A 19,081-nucleotide genomic window follows, 5' to 3' on the forward strand; every position below is an offset into this window, starting at 1 on the left:
TCTTTGGGATGATCAAAGTATGTGTAACCAAAACTTACAAATAACGATTGAATTCTCATAAAAGAAGGTTTCTGATGGAGGGGCAGAGGTATTCCCCTCCTACTCACCCTCATTTCCCATGGCTTTTATAGAATCATCCCCTTCCCTCAATAAGCCACAGGTGGGTATTTTTAGATATAGTGATATGTTTTAATGAGGTTATCTTCATCTGTATAACAGTACTAATAAGGTTTCCACAGACTTTTTTCATAAAGCATAGTCTGTTCTTATTGAAGTTTATACTGCTTCATAGGTTTCAGGCTATTTAAACTCCAGAAGACTATGAATCTGATCCAATTATGCTAAAGTCTAATAAAATAAAAATTCCTTTATTTAATGTGAAAATTTAGTTACCTTCTGTTCTGATAATTCAATCCAGTTTTATTCCCCCACCCCCCAAATAAAGTCCTGTAGTTACAAGCCTGTAGTTAAACATAGCAAAGAAAGAAAACTGCTCCTTGCCTATGGAAATATATATAATTTTTCAAGTTCCAACTTCTCTCTAAGGTACTAACCATCACACAACATGTGCCATTTGGCAATTTGTCTCCTGGGATATTCACAAATTTCTTTCCAGTGCTCTCCACCTGTTCCTTCTGCCAAAGACCCCAAAGTTAACCGGCCAATGACCTCATTCCTTGACCCCCTATCTGAATCTAAAACCAAAAATTCAATGCTGATATCATCAAGCCCCTCACAAGGAATGTCAAAGACAAACAATTCATTGAACACTGCGTTGGGGGTGCATTTCTTCACATGAGTTTTCTTTTTAGAAATTCTCTTCTTAGCATGGTACAGGTTCACTTTGACATAAGGGTCTGCAATGAAAAGAAGGAGAACAGATCAGCTATTGAACAGTATCCTTTAGAATTTCCTTGATCTAGTTAAGGACAAATTCAAAAGTTACCATATTACATCACATTGAGATGACTCAAATTATTCAAGATGATTCATCTCATCCAATTTTTGTGTTAACCCCTGAGTTAGTCCTTTTATGCTCCTTTTATGGTTACAGAAGATGTAATCATGGAAGGCAGTGAAGTTTAGGGCATCAAGGATATGACCAAATAAAGGTGCCTGCTTTGAGACATAAATCTTGCCCTCTAATAACAACTTTCCTATATGAAAAGGTGGTCTGAAAGTACATAAAATTTTAATGGACTCTGACAAATACGTGTCATTACATATTTATGTGTAACAGAAATCTGCTTTTCACTCGTTCTACCAGTAGGGAATAATCATTAATGTTAATAAGACTCATACAAAGAAAAGCTTCAGAAAGGCGATACTAAGCTCGTGCTGAGAGAACGGCTGAATGGATCAAATTCATTCCTCTTGCGGTTCTACCAAAGTCAATTAGCTTGATGAAATTACTTCCACTGATTTTTATTGAACAAATTTTCTCTAAACTTCAAAGGTAAGGCCACATTTGTTGTTATGTACTTGACTTTATGTCAGTGTTGTACTACTATTGAAGAAAGGAATATAAAATGATCATATTTATTCAACTGTTGGAAGATTACTTTGCTAATATGTTCAGAAATTACTAGATTCCTCCTACAGAAGAATTCTAAGAATGCTTGTAAAATCACCCTTTCAAGTACCATGGGATTAATTTCAGTGCAAACGTGGGGCAGTTTCCAAATTCTCATGGTGCAAAGATACAATACAAAGTCCTTTCTACTGAATAGAGTCAAATAAATGTAGTCAATGTAGCCAATAAGCTAACAAAAATCAAGAGTTATTGAACACTTATTTAAGAAAGTAAAAATAAAATGGAACCATATTTAGTAATGTTCATCAGGCTGAAATAGTTGGATGGTGAAAGGCTTTTGCTTCCTTTAACTGACAATAGTTAAACAGTTAAAATACCTTGACTTTCATACTCTATCACTATAATATATATTTTTAAAATAGGCTTTAATGTAATTAAAATCTTCACTGGCTTTGGAAAACACATATGCTACACTAGCTTTAAAAATATCAAAATCAATATCCAGTAATAAAGGAAACCAAGGAGATTGTGGGAATGGAAAAGTTTCTGAATAAAAATGTTCCCATCTTCCTAAAGATATTGAGTTACATGCTTGTTTATCTGACCCCATAGAAACACCATTTCACGCTCCTTGTCCAAGATTTATGTTGAATGAGGAGAGAGTCATAGAGAATATAAGGACTATTGTGAATTCAATACATTACTAACACAAACATCTATTGAACCTGATCTTTCTGATTAATAGCAAATAATGAAGACCAGTCTAAATGAACTATGGGTCCAAGTGTATCATGGATGCATGTATCTCTTAGAAATATAATATCCCTATTATAGTTAGCAAGCTTGCACTAATGGAAGCAGAAAGAGCAACAGAAGTTACAGCTTTACTCATAAGTAAACAAATGTGTAGTTTGGATGTGCTATAGAGTTCAGGTGGATGCTGAGACTGAAAGACGGCTTTTGTTTTCATGTTATTTTTCCACCTGAGCAAACTCAACCAAACAGTCTGTTGAGATCAGCTTCCTGTCATGCTGACTTTATTAAACCTCCACTATCTGCTGTGGCTTTGGTGATGATCATCAAAAGTACATATGCTCTCTTACAGTGGAGTAAACTGTTGGGCTTCATTTATATTTTTCTCATTTTGATGTGTAAATAAAATTGAGATCAGAAGGAAGATTTCAACAAAACTCCACCATGTAAATAGGAGCTATCTATAGCTTAGTTGGGTGGGTTTGCTTTCTAGGTAAATTACAGCATTTCTTGGAATGAGAAAGAGGAAGACTGTATTATTTGCTATAGTAATTATGATTCAGCTAATCAAAGCTACATCCTCCTCTGCTCTTTCAAAAAACTCCTGCAAAATAGAAGACTTACAGTCCTGTACAAAATCAACAGCAGATGCACTACTCTTTGTATAGTCTTTTGTTCTGTACTGTTCTATCTGTGTAGTTGTTTTATCTGTACTATATTGTACATTAAATTCTATTCTGTTATGTAGTATTATTGTGCATCTACATGCAGTTCTAGTATTGGCTTCAAAGGAGGTACCACCGAATACAAAATGGCACAAGACCAGGAGAATGGAGTGCAAAAACTGTTCCTTCTTAGCACACCCCAAGTGCAGCCAATGATAAGGCATGGGTATGATGTTACAACCTGCTTCCAGCACTGGCATACTTCATCTTTTCATTTTGCCAAATAAATGTTAGTGCTCAGTGGGCCAAATTCCTCACAGATTTAACTGGTTGTATTTCTTGGTGTTAAGCTAAAATAAACCATATGATGATCTCACTCAATATTGATCTTCTAAAAATAAACTTTTTTGTTGTTGTTATAAATCAATGGGTTTTTATCTGCAAACAACAGCTCATACTTATGGCAAGTCAGTTCTGTTCAAGACAATCACAGAACTCATTGGTTTCCACTGCTAACAGATGTCTATTTGTGGGTTTCTCTTTTTTTTCCTTTTTTTTTTAATATCTGATTGAAGAAAAAAATTGTGAAATACGTACCATGAAAAATAAAAGATTGACCTATATACAAATAAAATGAATAGGCTGCAAATAATAGAGACACAATTTCTGCATTTATGGGATATTTTTGTCTTTGAAATACCACATTTCAGCTGCCTTCTGTCTGTTTTATATTCTTAGGGCACATTCATTAGTAAAACCATTACCTGATAATCCTGACACATCAGATTTAGGTAGATGCCTGGCTTTTAAAACAACCACAGTGAGCGTGTTTGTTGTAGACTGATAACAGAGAGAGATCAGTAATTCTCCACGCCCAGATGATTTCTGAGGAAATGAAAGAAGAAAAGAAATAGGACTATTTATGAGCAATTATACTGATAAAGCTTTAAAACAGAATTAAAAGATTTATGAAATGTCACAAAATGTTCTGAAATGCTGCAAATGCAGCTATACTTCTTTACATAGCAAATAAAATATCCCTTTACTGTAGTTATATAACTCTTCTTATGGTTGGTTGTTAGATTGAACAAAAATAAATAGTAAGTGGAAATACAGGTTGATGTGACATCATTGGCTTCAGGGATTAGAAATGAAATCCTACATCCCAAGAAAAACAATCTCAGTGAACCAAAAAGTGCTTAAATAAAAGAAACTTCTTTAAATGATATACTGAAAAAATATTGAATACAATAAAATATTTTTTAATCAATGGAATGTTTTTAAACAGTACGGATTCAAACAGCAAAATCTTATCCCTGAAACTTCCTAAAGTAGTATAATATCCATGAAAAAGATCAAAGACTTCCGCTATAATTTTTAGTTTTTAATTAGCACTAGTTTTTTATTTCACAGAAAGGAGGTATTCAAGGGAAGCAAGCAAAAATAATAGCTTATATACCAGAAAATCCAGTCAACAAAACCTCAGTGACATAGTTATAACAGTAATACACTGATAGAATTGCAAAGTAACAGTATTCATTATAGGTATGTTGTTTTGTAGGCCTTTATTTGTTTTGGCAGCGTGATTGCCAAAAAAACAATCAACTTGAAAGTCAATGCACATTCCACTTCCTTAGCTGAGATTAGGAGACATGTGTGTGATGTATGTGCATTTCTATGGTTCAGCTGTAATGGTGTTGTAAATTAACCCTGACTGGTAATTTAGATCATCTAAATGATCTTTACATTCTGAAATGAGACAAAATGGTGTTAAATATTTTTAGCCCAGTGAAGTCAGTACATTTTGCCATTGACTTTAGTAAGGCTTTGGCTTCTCCCTCATGTCTTACTATTTTCAGTAGAGCTTCAGCCTCTGTCACAGTTCTTGAAATAGAAGGTAGTAACAGCACTGAAGTGCAAGAACTTACTACTGCAGCAATACTACAGACTCTAACAGGTTCCAGTTCCGTAACTAAAGAGTACCTGCATTCTTTAATCTGCTACAAAACCCATGTAGGTGAAGTAAAAAATTTACATTCACTTCAATTACCTTTAAAAAGAACAATTTCAAACAGAAAAGGGGAGAGAGGAGAAGGGGAATAATATATAAATCTGAATTCTTTCCTTTTAAAGCAAGTTAATATGAACGAGGCCTTTGACCGAATATATGTGGGTCCACTCAAAACTGCTGGACCAGCTGAATAAGCAAGTAGAGATTAGGAAATTAGCAATTTCTTGCAACATTCTCATTGTAATTTTTTTTTACTGCATTTGAATAATTGATTCCTCATACTGCCATTAGGAAATATCTCAATGACTTGTATGATGAACTTGTTCCCTTTTCTTTCCAAGATACCTGGACATTACACAGGAATCATAGCTAAGACTAGCACAAAACCTTTAAAATTTAAATAAAAAATATGTTACCCTAACATTTCTTTTGATGATCTCTCTGTCCATTAGCAGCCTTCCTTCTGACAGTTCAATTCCTGCGAGGGGAATGAGGACTTCACCAATAACATCATCTCTAGAAAACCTGTCAAAGCTCAAGATCATGAAGTGAAGTGTTAAGTCTTGAATTTGGCTATAGGGGATTCCATAAAACGTGAAAGTCTCATCAAAAGCTGGATCTAAGGTTTTCCTCAGCACTCTGGTTTTCACCTTGTGCTTTTTCTCAGGCAGGATTGTCATTTTGATGTAGGGATCAGAAGTCATTGACTGTTCATCCATTGCTGGCAGCCCACGTGCTTCTTTGATGTTCACTACAAATGCCTTTTTCTCAAAGTTGTACTCTAATGAGAAAAAGAGAGTTCCTAGCTTTTCTTGTTTGTCTTCAGATGATAGGGAAGTGATGGATTTTAAACTATCAGGGGATACTGAATCTTTCTTCCTTTCTTCAAAGTGCTTAGGAGACAAATTTTCTGGATCTGGAGAGCTCTGGGTTTTAGGGGTTGTTTTGGGAAAGTTGCCATTTAGATCTCTCTTCTCCAGGTCAAGATGGAGAGAATTCTTTGGCATGTCTGATTTGTTCTTTGCTTCGCTTTTATCATCTGCTCCAAACTTCTTCTTACTGTTGAGATTCTCAGGGTAAATATCAACCCCCTTCAGGACATGGACAAACTTATATGGAGGGGTCTTATTAGATTTGGAAGATTTACGTTGACAGCAGATCCAAGCAAAAAGGGAGACAGAGAAGACAAGGCCAAATGCACTAAAGATCCCAACCACTGTAGGAATTTCATCTGCAAATCAAATAAATAGTAACAAGCACATAAGCATCAACGCCTTGGACCCTGTATGATATTTAATACAGTAATAGTTTAGCAGAACAAACTGATATGAGACCGTAATAGCAGCAGAATGGACGGGAAGAGCTTTGCATTGTACATATTGCTCGCCACCTGCAGGCATGAACGTGTAGTCTCATGCTAAGGCACGCTTTTTATGTTAGTATTTTTCCATACGCAGGAAGCTCAGGAGGAAAATACTATTCCCATCCTAATAGTAATAACGATTAGTAATTGCTCGACTGTCTCATCCCTCTGTATGTAGTTTCTGAGTTTATATGTCTCTAAGTAATACCAGCTCTCAGAAGGTTTCAGCTTTGAGTTTATCAAGCTTTATTGGTTAGATAAAACAGATTCTGAAATATGCATTACTTATAGATACATCAGCTGCTTTTCACACTGCTTCCTAGAATACTTTGTACACTCAATTAACTCATTTTTTATGGTCTGATCCCATAATTGCCTGGAGGTATCTCTTGAAAGAACTTAGTTTAATTGGAGGTTATAACACTCAACAGTTTCAATGGGATTTTCAATACTTTGCAGAAAGAAGTCTATCAAGAAAACTTAGAATAATTATATAGCAAGTATCTTTTCCAGATGGATGTTACATTGAATCCTTATATTTGAGTCTAAAACTCAAAAAAAACCCGCAAAACAGTGTGTCATTGATAACCACTAAGCTTTGCATTTAAGACACTATGAATCAGAGCTAAAGGGAGTTTACAGGAAAGGTCACTACTTTTTAGGAGTGCATAAGAAAAGCATTAAAACATAATTGTCTTCTACCTTAATACAAATCTTATATTTAAAACCAAATAAAGAGAAAACTGAGCAAATGTTGCAACCTCAATAGTCATGTGGATACATTAGTTACATATAGAGCATCATTAGCCCTTCAAAGCATGCATCGAAGGGGCAAATGAGCACCACTAATTGGAAATCCAATTTTGCCCATAAGTAACATTACTAAGTGAGTTTAAAACTCCCACAATGTAACAATCAGAGCTTAATCTTTATTCCCTGCACCAGTAGAAGACTAGTAGACTGTTAATGTCATGACATTGTTTATGCATAAAGGCAATTGTGTAACAGTTCTGTTTCTCTCTCAAATGATTAGCAGATCGTTCTGGATGAGAAAACCAAAACTATCCCTATCTATGAATCATTAAGTCAGCTGCATCCAGGTGAAAGCTGGGCAGATAGATGTGCTGCCACTGTGCTTTTGCTTTTTTAGTGGGATGATTCAGAAAAATCCACAATACTATCAGAGCAAAGTAGGACATAATGTTCCAGCACAGAAAGGGTCAGGCCTGGCAATTAATTTCTTCTGACAGTATTCGTGCCACTTTCCTTTGCCTACAAGCTGTGTCAGTCTACGCACTTAATTGAAGAGCTTAATGAAATTAGTGAAAATTATATACATAACCAAAAAGCATTTTTTTCTAAGTTAAGCACGTGGCTCTGAGTTTCAAGAATTCCCTGTGCTGAAGAAATTTATGTATATATACAGTGTAAAGGTAGAGAGCAAATGCAAACTGAAATCAGCATACTTTAATAGCTTTAAAGAATTATCTGCACATTTACAATACTTACTCATGTGATCACAGACTTTTTATAATAATGGAAATATAACTATATTTTCATTCAACAACTACTGAAAGCAGTGGTAAAATCAATTTTGTGTTGAAAATACTAATTATCTTCCTTAAATAAATAATTAGATAAGCATGATGTCACAAGTGTGGTTAGAAACATCAAATGGGTGGGGTAGGAATGAAGAAGAAATGGTAACTAACAAGATTTTATATTTACAACTATGTTCCAACCTGAATTTCTTGTTGTTGTCATTATGTAAATCAATTGATTAACATTCAAGGCAGTGCATTAGTAGGAAATATCACATATTGATCCTCAGAGAAGTTATTATTTCAGTTATGTGATATCAATCCAGAGTCACTTCACTTAAGTCAATGGAACGATCCTTGAATAAAACCACTCCCCAAGCAAATATAATCTAGACTGAAAATTTGTAGAGTTCAGAAATATTTCTACTTAGTGTTTTTCTGAGTAAAGCCATTTATGTAACTATTCTATAAGTGCACATACATGACTGCTTCTGAAACTTCTGGTATCACAGTAAATCACCCTACATTCAGTGCATGGAAATGACACAACTGAAAAGTTCGTAGTTATCACTGCTGTTCTCAATGAACCCAGGCTGATCAAGATGCAGCTGTTTAGCTAAAACCACTGAGATTCTGTATTTTCATCTTCCTAGCAATGTCCTGTACAAGACTAGTTTTCACTTTAACTAACGGCTGACAAGTCTTTCTCTAGGAACAAGATAAATACCCCAAAACAACCCAAATTACTCCAAGAATGGCTTGAACAAAGATTTTTCTCTGTGGCATGGGATGCATTTACATCATTTAATTCCGAAGCCATGCTATTTTAACCAGGGCTGGGGAAACAAGCCTTAACCTCTCTCATTTGAAAACGCACCTACACAGACAAACCTCTCCCTCTGCTTTATCGGCGGGGATGAAGGGGGGAAAGGGGATGGGTATGGGGGGGGGTAACGGGATAGGGAGGGAAGAAGAGAAAGAGAAGGGAAAGAAAACAAATTTACAGAACTTCTGGTATCGAAGAGAACTGGTGAAAACCAGGTTACTCCCAACAAGCTGCGTGCAGGGAGGCGCTGGGTGTCTCGGCAGAAGCTGCCTGCGTGCGCTTCTCCTGGGGAGGGGAGCAGCCCGCAGCCCCGCGGGTGGGGAGTTGGGGCCGGGACGTGCTTACCGAACTGCTGGCGACTGGCCGCGATCGGAGCCATGTTGGCGGCGTGCGCTGTCCGCGGTGCTGGAGTCGCTGTCCGCGGTGCTGGAGCCGCCGTCCGGGGTACGGGAGCCGCCTTCCCCGGTACCGAGCGACCTGCTCGGGGCGCTGAAGCGCTGCGCTGCTGTCCCCCCTGCTCTCCGCTCTCACAGCGCCGGGGCAGTCGTCTTTTCCAGCGCGGTTTGTGTTTGGGGATTTTTTCACCCCTTTTTTTTTTAAAAAAAAAAAAAAGAAAGAAAACAACAACAACAAAAAACAACCTAAAGCCCGGAGACACGAGCAGTGGGGAAGGTGGAGGAGGAGGCTGCGAGGGGGCTGGAGGAGAAGGGGGAGGGGAAGCTTCGGTCCTCCCCTTTGCACACTGATTTGCAACCCCCTTCCTGTTTTGGCTCTTCTGAGTAGCTCCGCTCCGAGACTGAAGACGTGGTTGAAACCCAAATTGACGCAATCCTGACGCTACAGGGCTGAAATCAGCACCTTTCCCACCTCCCATCCCCCCTCCCAACCACCACACCCTCCCTCCCTCTCTCCCTCCCTCACTCTCTCTCCCTCCCTTCCTCCCTCCCTCCTTCCCCCTCTCTCTCCCTTCTGGCTCCACAACCCACACCCCCACTCTCACCCCCCCCCCCCCCCCCCCCCCCCGACGCCCCCCCCATCTTCTTTCTGGGGATTGAACATGTACTTATTGATTATTTTAAATGCCCTGCTGCAGGATAAGAGCTCCCACCTTCCATCAGACACAAAACAGTGAAATGTTAACATCTTTGATTCAGTTTTGATGGGGTGAAATTTATTTATTTGCTTATTTATCTATCAGCTGGACAGGCTACAAGAATGTGAAGGAGATGTCAACTCAGATGGTCCAGACACCTTGGCTCCAACTGCAAGGCACACATTTCTCCTATGGATGACATGATACATTTAGAGGATTTAAATAATGAAAATTCCTAATGTACCTTCTCCCTGCCCCTCTTCCCTGCTTCTTCCCACCATCCGTGCCCACAAAACACTCAGCTCCCATTTTGGACATACAATTTTCTTCTCCTCTTGACCTTTCTATAGGTCTACGAAAGATCTGGATCTACCCAGACACTTCTGGATTTTGCCAGGCTTAGATGTCTGTCTCCTAGTCTGAACTGAGAGTGGAGTGGGGGAAGGCTGACAGAGAGGAGGAATGGAGAGAAACAGAACAAGAAAGCAGGGCTGCCTGTAACTAGAACTGCTACAGCATATAATAACCCAGGCTAAATCCTAGTGCAACAGAGCTACAAAAGCCAGCACCTGGCATCTGACTCCTCCTGGATTCAGAAGGAAACATGGCAGCCAAGTTTGGGGCCCAACTGTTAATTCTGCTGAATAAATGAGAAACAGGTGCTGTTGCTTTCCTAAATAACAAAATACAGATGCAAGCATAGTCTGGCATGACCATGTCCCACAACGAGCCACTTGGAAAGTAACATGTCTTGGACCATTTTAAAGCATGTTCTTGCATCACGGCAAAGCCAGTGAAGCTTCTTGGATTTCACAAAATAGGAAGGCCGAGGAATCATGGCAAGCTAGTATCAAAACACAGATGAATGAAGTGCTTGGCTTACCCTGAGAGCTGAAAACCTATTGGTTAATAATGTTTATGACTATCTGCTTCTGTTACACCTTCAGCAACTTGGCCTTGGTATGCACCTGCACAGCTCTTCCAGGAACAGTCATATCCACTTCCTCAATTTTCATTATATTCCATTCTATTCAATAAAAAACAAAGGGTAGCTTGCCACCACTGTTCCTTTTGCAAACACCTGGACTAGAATGAACTCAGGTACTAGAGGATTGCAGAAACTGTTGTTTAGCTGTTGTTTGTGTTTTGGCAGCACAGCTTGATTTAGGATGTTAGGGTTCACATGTTGGCACCAATCCAAGCAAATCTGGCTCAACTTCTATCTTCTTTCTGGCACTGCTCCCACTGGTATCCACTTCCCTTTCCCTGTCCAAAACACATCTTTGCTCAAAATGTACATGCATTGAAAGCAATTATGCTTATTTTTAAACCACGTTCCAGGTATATGTTCCTCCAGAAATGACTGAAAAAAACAAGAGCTTAAAAAAATTGAAACAAAACCCCCCAAAACCAAACAACAACAACAAAACCAAACCAAACCAAACCCAACCAACCAGCAAACCAAGCAACCAAACAAAAAAATCCAGACAGAATTTAACATCTTTTATTGGTTTGTTTAACTATTAGAAATTGTTACTTTGTCTGGACTTCAAAAACAATGGACCAAGAGTCAATATATGTTATAGCTTGGTAGTGCGTTTATCCTATATGAGCTGGGATATGGTGAGCATATATAATATGTTGACACTTGAATTATTGCCAATAATTTGTAAAGCTTTTTATTTTTATTTCTGAATGAAATCCAGGACATCCTTTGTTGATATATATTTATAGAGCACAGAGAAATATAATAATGATTGATTCAGGTTTTCTCCCCTTTAGTTTCTCAGGTGTCCCAAGGATATATAAAAAGCTTTTACACAATTTATGTTTTTTTATATAGTGTGCAGAGATAAATTCCTTCAGCATTCAGGGTTTTCTTTATGTCTTTTTTTTTTTTTCTGTGACAATGCTGAGGAAATGGGGATGCTACACATGCTTTTTTTTTTTACTTTACTTTTCTTCACCTTTTGCAAAATTCCATGCAGTTTATGCCAGAGTTTAGATACTAGTTAACACTCGTATACTTCTGGATGCCGTACAAAAGTATAGTAGAGAGCCCTTCCTTTCATCTCAGTTCTGTGCATGTGCATCTTTTTTAACTGATATAGAAAAGGTTTCACAATACCAGATCTGTCTTTAGAAACTTGGAGCTGCCAAGATTGTGTATATAAATAAGCATGTGTAAACATATATACAGATATGTAAATGAATTATTTTATCTCTTTATTGCATTGGTCACTGAAATAGCAAATAACTATATTTTAGATCATTAGTGAACCTTCTAAATTTAATTGTGTGAGTCCACTTAATGGAACAGAGTGCACATCACAGAAAATACTAGAGGAGGAGGTGGAGCATTGACTTGCTGACACATCTTGAGACAGACGCACTTTGTGCTCCCTGTGTTGTGCAAGCACCATCTAGTGTACGTCTTAGACCCTTCATCACCACATGACTAGTGTATACCCATGTAGGTAGTACAAGCACAGAGATACGTAACCAGCTCATTGCTGCTTCGTTACACTTCCGAAAAGTAGCCAGAGAGAAAAAAAAATCATGTGAGCTCTGTGTGTTTTTTAACCAATTAAGTGGCTACCTTTCAATTCAGACCCACATAACAGTAACCACTCTCCATTTTTATGGCTGTGGGTTCTTCAAATTTCCCTCTGTTCTAAGAAAACATCCTAGATATTTCAGCAAAACCTCAAAAAGATTGCAACAGACTCTCCAGGTAAAAAATCCTTGAACTAGGAACTCACTGCTCAGGTAATATTCTTTAAATTTTTCCAGCAAACAAGATATAGTGATCTCAAATAATTGCAGCTCAAAGGTTGAATATTAAAAGAAGCTGGTTCGGATTCTGCCTTCACTGAGCAGAAATGGATCGATCATTTGCAAAATCTCTCTTTATATGATCAGGCTGACTGTATCACAACAAGGCCTCCTGTGCTCTGAAAACAAGATTACCGCTGCACATGCATGCGCAGAGCATCATCCTGTTACTCCAAGAAAAGGGAGGGTGGTTGCTAAGCGACAGAGTCCATACACTTCCTAAAGCAGATAGTCCTCAAATAAGCATATGGGACTGGAAAAGGTCCTTCCCCACCTGCGAATGAACTGTCACCTTTCTTCAGATCCGAAAGTCTGTGTATGAGGAAAACCTAATTCTCTCCTTTTAAAAAAGAAAAAATAAAAACAAACCAATAAACAAAGCTAAACAAAACAAAACACACACAAAAAAAAAACCCACCCCCAAAAAAACCCACACAAAGTTATTCTAAACTAGATCCCCTCTTTCCACTTTCCCCCCAAAAGAAGTCAATGAACATTTAAAAATATAACTTGGTCATTTATATGTATGAGGTGAAGCTGGTAAAACAGCCCTTTTCCAACTCTGTGAAATGTTTCCCTGGAGCTTAAAGACAGAGTTTCACATTCTCAAAAATAGCATCTAATTTTGAGTTCTGCAGTTGCCAGGTGCCAAACTGCAGACACTAATTAATACTATTCAGCACCTATGAAAATGAAACCCTCCAACTCTGCTTACAAAATAAAACCTAGCAAGAACTCGTGTATCAGTCCCTGCTTTTAGGAAGTGCAGAGCTTCTGGAAGTCAAACAGCTTCATAGGGATCTACAAAGGATTTAGGTAGTTACTCTCTGCTTAATTTCCACTTCAGTTACCTCTGCAATTAGGCAGTGAAAAATGGGTAGCATTCCTCCCTGTCTCATCTCTCAGCCTTTGACATTCCTTACATGTCTAAAGGCATGTCTTTGGGCACCACACATACCCATAAGTCTAGACTTGTCACCTTGAAGACTCAGCCTGTTGCCTAATTGGCCTTACACATACTGTTCTTGCCTAGGTTGTGACTGAATTAATCTACACATTTCAATGTCCAGTGCTACATGAAATATTTCAGTATGACCTCCAGTTTCTGCTGTAAAATGGTGTACATTTTCTGAAATGTAACTACCAGTCCCACGTGAATACATCTGATACCTCAGAGGTCCTGAACTGGCACAAAAGACATGGGTTTACATAACTGAGTCATCTTCTAATACACCACATCTAGGCATCTATTTTCTAGATCTAGAATCATCTAGGTATTTTTTTTTCGCTTGGGGTTTGGTTGAATTTTTGCTTCTGAACATGTGTCTGGGATCTCTGAAAAGTCCTAAACTTTTATACAGAACTAGTGCTAATAAGACAGGATGATCAGGACACCTGTACAAACCTGAAGCAGCAGCTGGACGTGAGATGGATGGATGGAATAAGGTGTCTCTGGAGCCTTCTTTTCTTAAGGATGAAGAAATATAAGTCTGTAAGCCTGTCTTCATAGGAGAGGTTCTCCAGCCCTCTGACTATCTTCGTGGCCTCCTCTGGACTAACTCCAAGAGTTGCATATTTTTCTTGTCCTCGGTACCCCAGAGCAGTATGCAGTACTCACCAGAATAGAGGGCCAAAATCCCCTCCCTTGACCTGCTGGTCCTGTTGGTTTTCATGCAGCTAAGGATACTTAACATTAATCATTAAAGTATAATTCAAATAAAGAATTAGGAATTAGGGTAAGATTTTAGAGAAGTATTATGATATTAGAAGGTTCGAATTAATTTGAATTTCTTACCTTATTCATTCAGACTTCTTTAAACAGGCTTTTGGTGTCCAGTGACAAGTGGCATTTCTCAGAGTTGGTATTGGGAGCAGCACTGTTTAACATCTTTGTCAGTGACAATGGGATGGAGTGTACCCTCAGCAAGTTTTAGAGTGACATCAAGCTTTGTGGTATGGGTGTAATGCTAGAGGGAAAAGATGCCATACAAAGGGGCTTTGACATGTTTGAGAGGTGGACCCATGCAAACTATAGAAAGTTCGACAAGGTCAGATGAAAGGTCCTGAATATGGGAGGGGGAAATCCTAAGCACAGCTACAGGTTGGGTGGAGAATGTATGGAGAACAGGTCTAGGGAGGACTTTGGAGTGTTGGTAGAACAGAATCTCAGCATAAATCAGCAATGTATACTTGCAGCCCAGAAGCCACCTGTATTCTAGGCTACAGCAAAGCAGGAATATGAGCATATGTTTGAGACTGGGAGTATCTTGATAAAGCTCAAAACAAAAAGAAGGACTTCCTATAAAATATTTTCTTTCCTGGTTTACACAAGAATACTTGCCCTGCTGTGTAGAGAAGCCCAATATCTTGTTCATTTCTTTACCTTGCTCACCTGTTTTGTATCCATTCTTCAGACAAGCCTAACAGAGCAAATGGCATGGAAAAGCATCTGAAGAGTCTATAACATTCCACTAGAAATTTCTGAAAGATGTTCATATCTTTCCTGTGCTCTTATTTCTTGTAGCAATATCCTAAAGATCATCTTTTAAAGGAAGAAATAGACTTACTGACATTTCTTCAATGTAATGATGTTCCAAGGCAGAGAAATAAATATGCAACCTGAGTGCAGTGCTTAGAGTAATCCACTAAGCATGGGGGCCTATTTTCTCGTCCTCTTTCCAAGCGTTGCTTTAGCGTAGTACATATGGAGCTGAATACTGCATGTACAAGTACTTCACCTCAGTGGGACGTTCAATATTTTGAGGCTCAAACAGTAGAGGAATTCTCTAAAGCTCAGACTAAAGACTCTGCACTATAGAGGGATTTACCAAGGGTGGTTAATGTGTCATGTACCATATTCTTTCTTAGTTCTACTCTTCAGACATCAAGGATTACATTATACAATTAAGTGAAAGTATTACTGTTAGCAGTTGTAGAGTTTAATTGCAGAAATGTTGCTGTTATGTGCGCATAGTAACTGTGATAAACATAAGACTTAGGAAACATGAGTGAAAGTAAATGAGAGACAAAGGAAAGGGGAAATACACTGAAGAGGTTTGGGTGGCATTTTTTGGGTTTTTGTTTCGTTTGTTTTTTTTAGGGGGTGGGAAGTAAAAATCCAGACCAAAAGGTAAGTGGTTGATGCCAAATATTCTTCAATTAGTGTGTGTTCTTATCACATATGAAAGTTTTGGATGAAGACCTTAAGGCTAATATGCCTCAATTTAAGCATACATATCAATATTACAATGTATAGAGCTTAGATTTTAAGGATCAAGTAGTCCCAGAATTCATTGAAGGTCTGATACCATGTTGTTATATATTGCACTCTATTCTGAGTGACATTTCCCCAACACACCAAGTAAGAAATCGAAATATAGTGTCACTAAAATCTCTTAACATGGCTGGAGCCACCTGTGGAGTTTTGTGTGGCTGGGTTTTGTTTGAGAAATGTTGGGGAGAGGAGGCAGTGCAAGGGTGGCTTCTGCAAGAAGGGGATATAAGCTTTCTGAGTGAACAACAGGTGATTCAAGGCCATAGTCATTGTTGACCACGGCTGAGCCCATCAGTGATGGTCACAACACCTCTGGGAATCATATTTAAGAAGTAAAAAAACACTACCAGCCACTTTTTCTCCCAGAGAAGGGAGCAAGAAGATGTAAGAAACAGTGCAGGCACAAAGGCTAGAGAGTGGGGGGAGGAGGCACCCCAGGGGCTGGAGAGAAAGATGCTTCTGCAGCCCCTGGAGAAACCAATGTTGGAGCGGGTGTCCCCCCACAGTCCATGGAAAAGGCCCAGACCCCACCTGCAGCCTGTGGAAAGGCCCCAGGCTGGAGCAGGGGGAGACATACAGAAGATGTCCCGCATTGGAGCAAGCCCCTGCCAGCACTTGCAGCCCATGGAGAGAGAGACACAGAGATGAGTGTGGGAGAGAGACCCAAGCCAGAGCAGGTTTTTTTGTGGGGAGGAGGCTTGTGACCCCACGGAGGACCAGGCTGAAGCAGTCTGGACCTGAGAGACTTAGTGATACTCTGTGATTTATGACTGCACCCCATTGAAATGATCCACACTGGGACAGCGGGGGAAGAGGTGAAGCCCCGTGGGAAAGGACTTACATTGGACAAGTTCATGGAGGACTGTCTGCCATGGGTGAGACCCCATGGTGCAGTGAGGGAAGGGTGTGAGGAATACCCATCCCTTCGGCTAAGAAGGAAAACAACTGGTGAGGAACTGACTCAGAAGAAGGGAGAGAAATCATGACTTAAGTGAAGTCTGCAAAGAAAGGAGGCGTGGGGGGAGGTGCTTTAAGATTGGGGTGCACTTCTCATCACCCAACTTTGGTGTCACTGGGGGTGTAGGGCAGTGCCATCAATTAGAGAGTTTTATTTCCTTTATTTCAAGCTGAGTCAGTTCTGCCCATGATGCTGATTGTGGAATGATCTCTCCCTGTCCTTACCTCCACTCCTAAGCCTCTCAGTATCTATTTTCTCCACTGTGCAGCTGAAAAGGGAAGTGATTGAGTTGCTTTGGTGGGTATCTGGTCTCCAGCCAGCACCAAACATCCACACCACCATAGAAGCAAATGGAGGCTGCAGATGAGATACAATAACTGCATTGAGATAAAAGCATTTATGAGAAGTGCTTTAATTTAACTAAATGTAACATTAGGAGTTTTATGTCAAATTATTTCTACGTCAGTATTATAAAGAGTGAAGTAGATGACTGGTCTGGAGCCCTTTGTATTCAATATGAATCTGCCAAATGGTGAAGAATTTGATTCTTCGGTCCTGCCAGATACAGGGTAATTCCCCCACCCTCCCTTATTTTTATTACTAATTCTTCCTATTGTAATATTTTAATGACCTTCCCGTACATTGATGCATCCAAATGATTCACATATTAATCAGCAATTAGTGGAAATGAAGACTTACTCTTCATTGCATCTGTAAAATTTTCTGAAATGTTGTTTGGATAAAATGAAGACTGAATTTGGACAATTTTATTGCAATCTAATTCAAAGTCTAATTCAAAACCACAGTACAAGGAAGGTGAGAGAATGAAAGAAAGGATGAAAAGAGGTAAGGACAAAAAAATTAATAACATAGCAATGCAGGCAGTGTCTGACAAGCCAAAAAGGGAACCTGCAACAACAATTCTGCTCCACTGAATTTCTTCTTAATATGGTATGCATCACTTCTCAGGAGCTGGTTTTGTTAGAGTCTTCAGTCAGCATATGAAGAATGCTTGATACAGTTTTTGCTTCATGCAGATAAGTTTAAAGGAACTGACTGCTGTAATATTTTTTTAAAAAAAGAAAACGGTCTAGACCTTTTATGTTGAAGTCAAGACAATATTTGAATTGCTGAAAGGATAAACAAAGGGGGTTTTTTCTGTGTTCTCTCAGAAGATTGTTAAATAAGAAGGTAATAATCTCACAAAGACATACTGTTAGAAAAGGGGAACAATACGTTTTATTTAATTCAAAGGAAATAGCAGATAAAAAGTTTACGGATTTTTTTTTCCATTTTCATAAACCACAGTCAGAAAATATCATCCACTATATTGTTTCCAAATTATACCAGATACTTGACTCTGTCATCTATATTACAACTCTAACAGTTGCTAACCTCCTGAATAGGGACATTTCAGTTATCCAAAACTTTGTAATGGTAGATACCAGGCCAAACAATAGTTTTGAATTTTCTCATTAGATTGCAAGAATTGGAAATACCTATTACTTTACCCAAGTTCCCTGCATCATTTTCAAACAGATTCTTAGAATGACATCCTATAATCATGGAAGCTAGTGAGAAAATCTCTTAATGTCCATTTCGGACTTTAAACAGTAACTTGGCAAGGACTCCTGGCAAAGCTTGCCCACATAGAACTCAATATTCAGACATACTACAGCTCAGATTATTTGTGTACCTAATTTTACCTGTCTTGTGTGTGTTTATACACCTTAAAATACTATATAAATTTATATCAATCCATAGGATGAGCAGTAGTTCCTGGTTAATGCTCGCTGTTCCACAGTCCATCACCTATATAGGTGTTAATCATACCTTAATCTCTGAAAAGAGAATCTATATCTGAGCTTATATATCTGGATCATTTGATTTTCAGCTGATGGCAAGAGGCTAATCTGGTTGAATCAAGGCCAGCTGGTCAAACTAAAGGGCAAGAAGTAAAGAAGAGACAGTGGAAGCAGGGACAGGTGTCCTGGGAGGAGTACAGGAACATCGCCTGGTTGTGTAGGGATGGAGGTCAGAAAGGCCAAGGAGCATTTGGAGCTGAACTCCAACTGTCAAGAGACACAGAGAATACTAAGATTTCTATACGTATGTCAGACAGAAAGGGAAGGTCAAATCACCTCACTGCCTTAGCATAACTTCTGTTTTGTTCCTGTAGTCAGCTTTCAATCCTTTTTAAAAATGGGTGTAGTGTTTCACTATTTCTA

The 19,081-nt window shown here is 38.7% G+C and overlaps 1 protein-coding gene across 1 annotated transcript; it reads right to left on the minus strand.

The window, feature by feature from the left end:
- Positions 1–549: 549 nt before the first annotated feature.
- On the minus strand, positions 550–9,072 carry SYT4 (synaptotagmin 4; the record flags this gene model as incomplete). The annotated part of the gene is made up of 4 exons (XM_084278021.1): positions 550–857; positions 3,717–3,837; positions 5,380–6,194; positions 9,039–9,072. 4 exons carry the CDS (start codon positions 9,070–9,072, stop codon positions 550–552), a joined length of 1,278 nt encoding a protein of 425 aa, XP_084134147.1.
- Between the last annotated feature and the right edge of the window lie 10,009 nt (positions 9,073–19,081).

The sequence above is a fragment of the Gallinula chloropus genome (genome assembly GCF_964237585.1).
Source record: "Gallinula chloropus genome assembly, chromosome: Z".
Taxonomy (NCBI): domain Eukaryota; kingdom Metazoa; phylum Chordata; class Aves; order Gruiformes; family Rallidae; genus Gallinula; species Gallinula chloropus.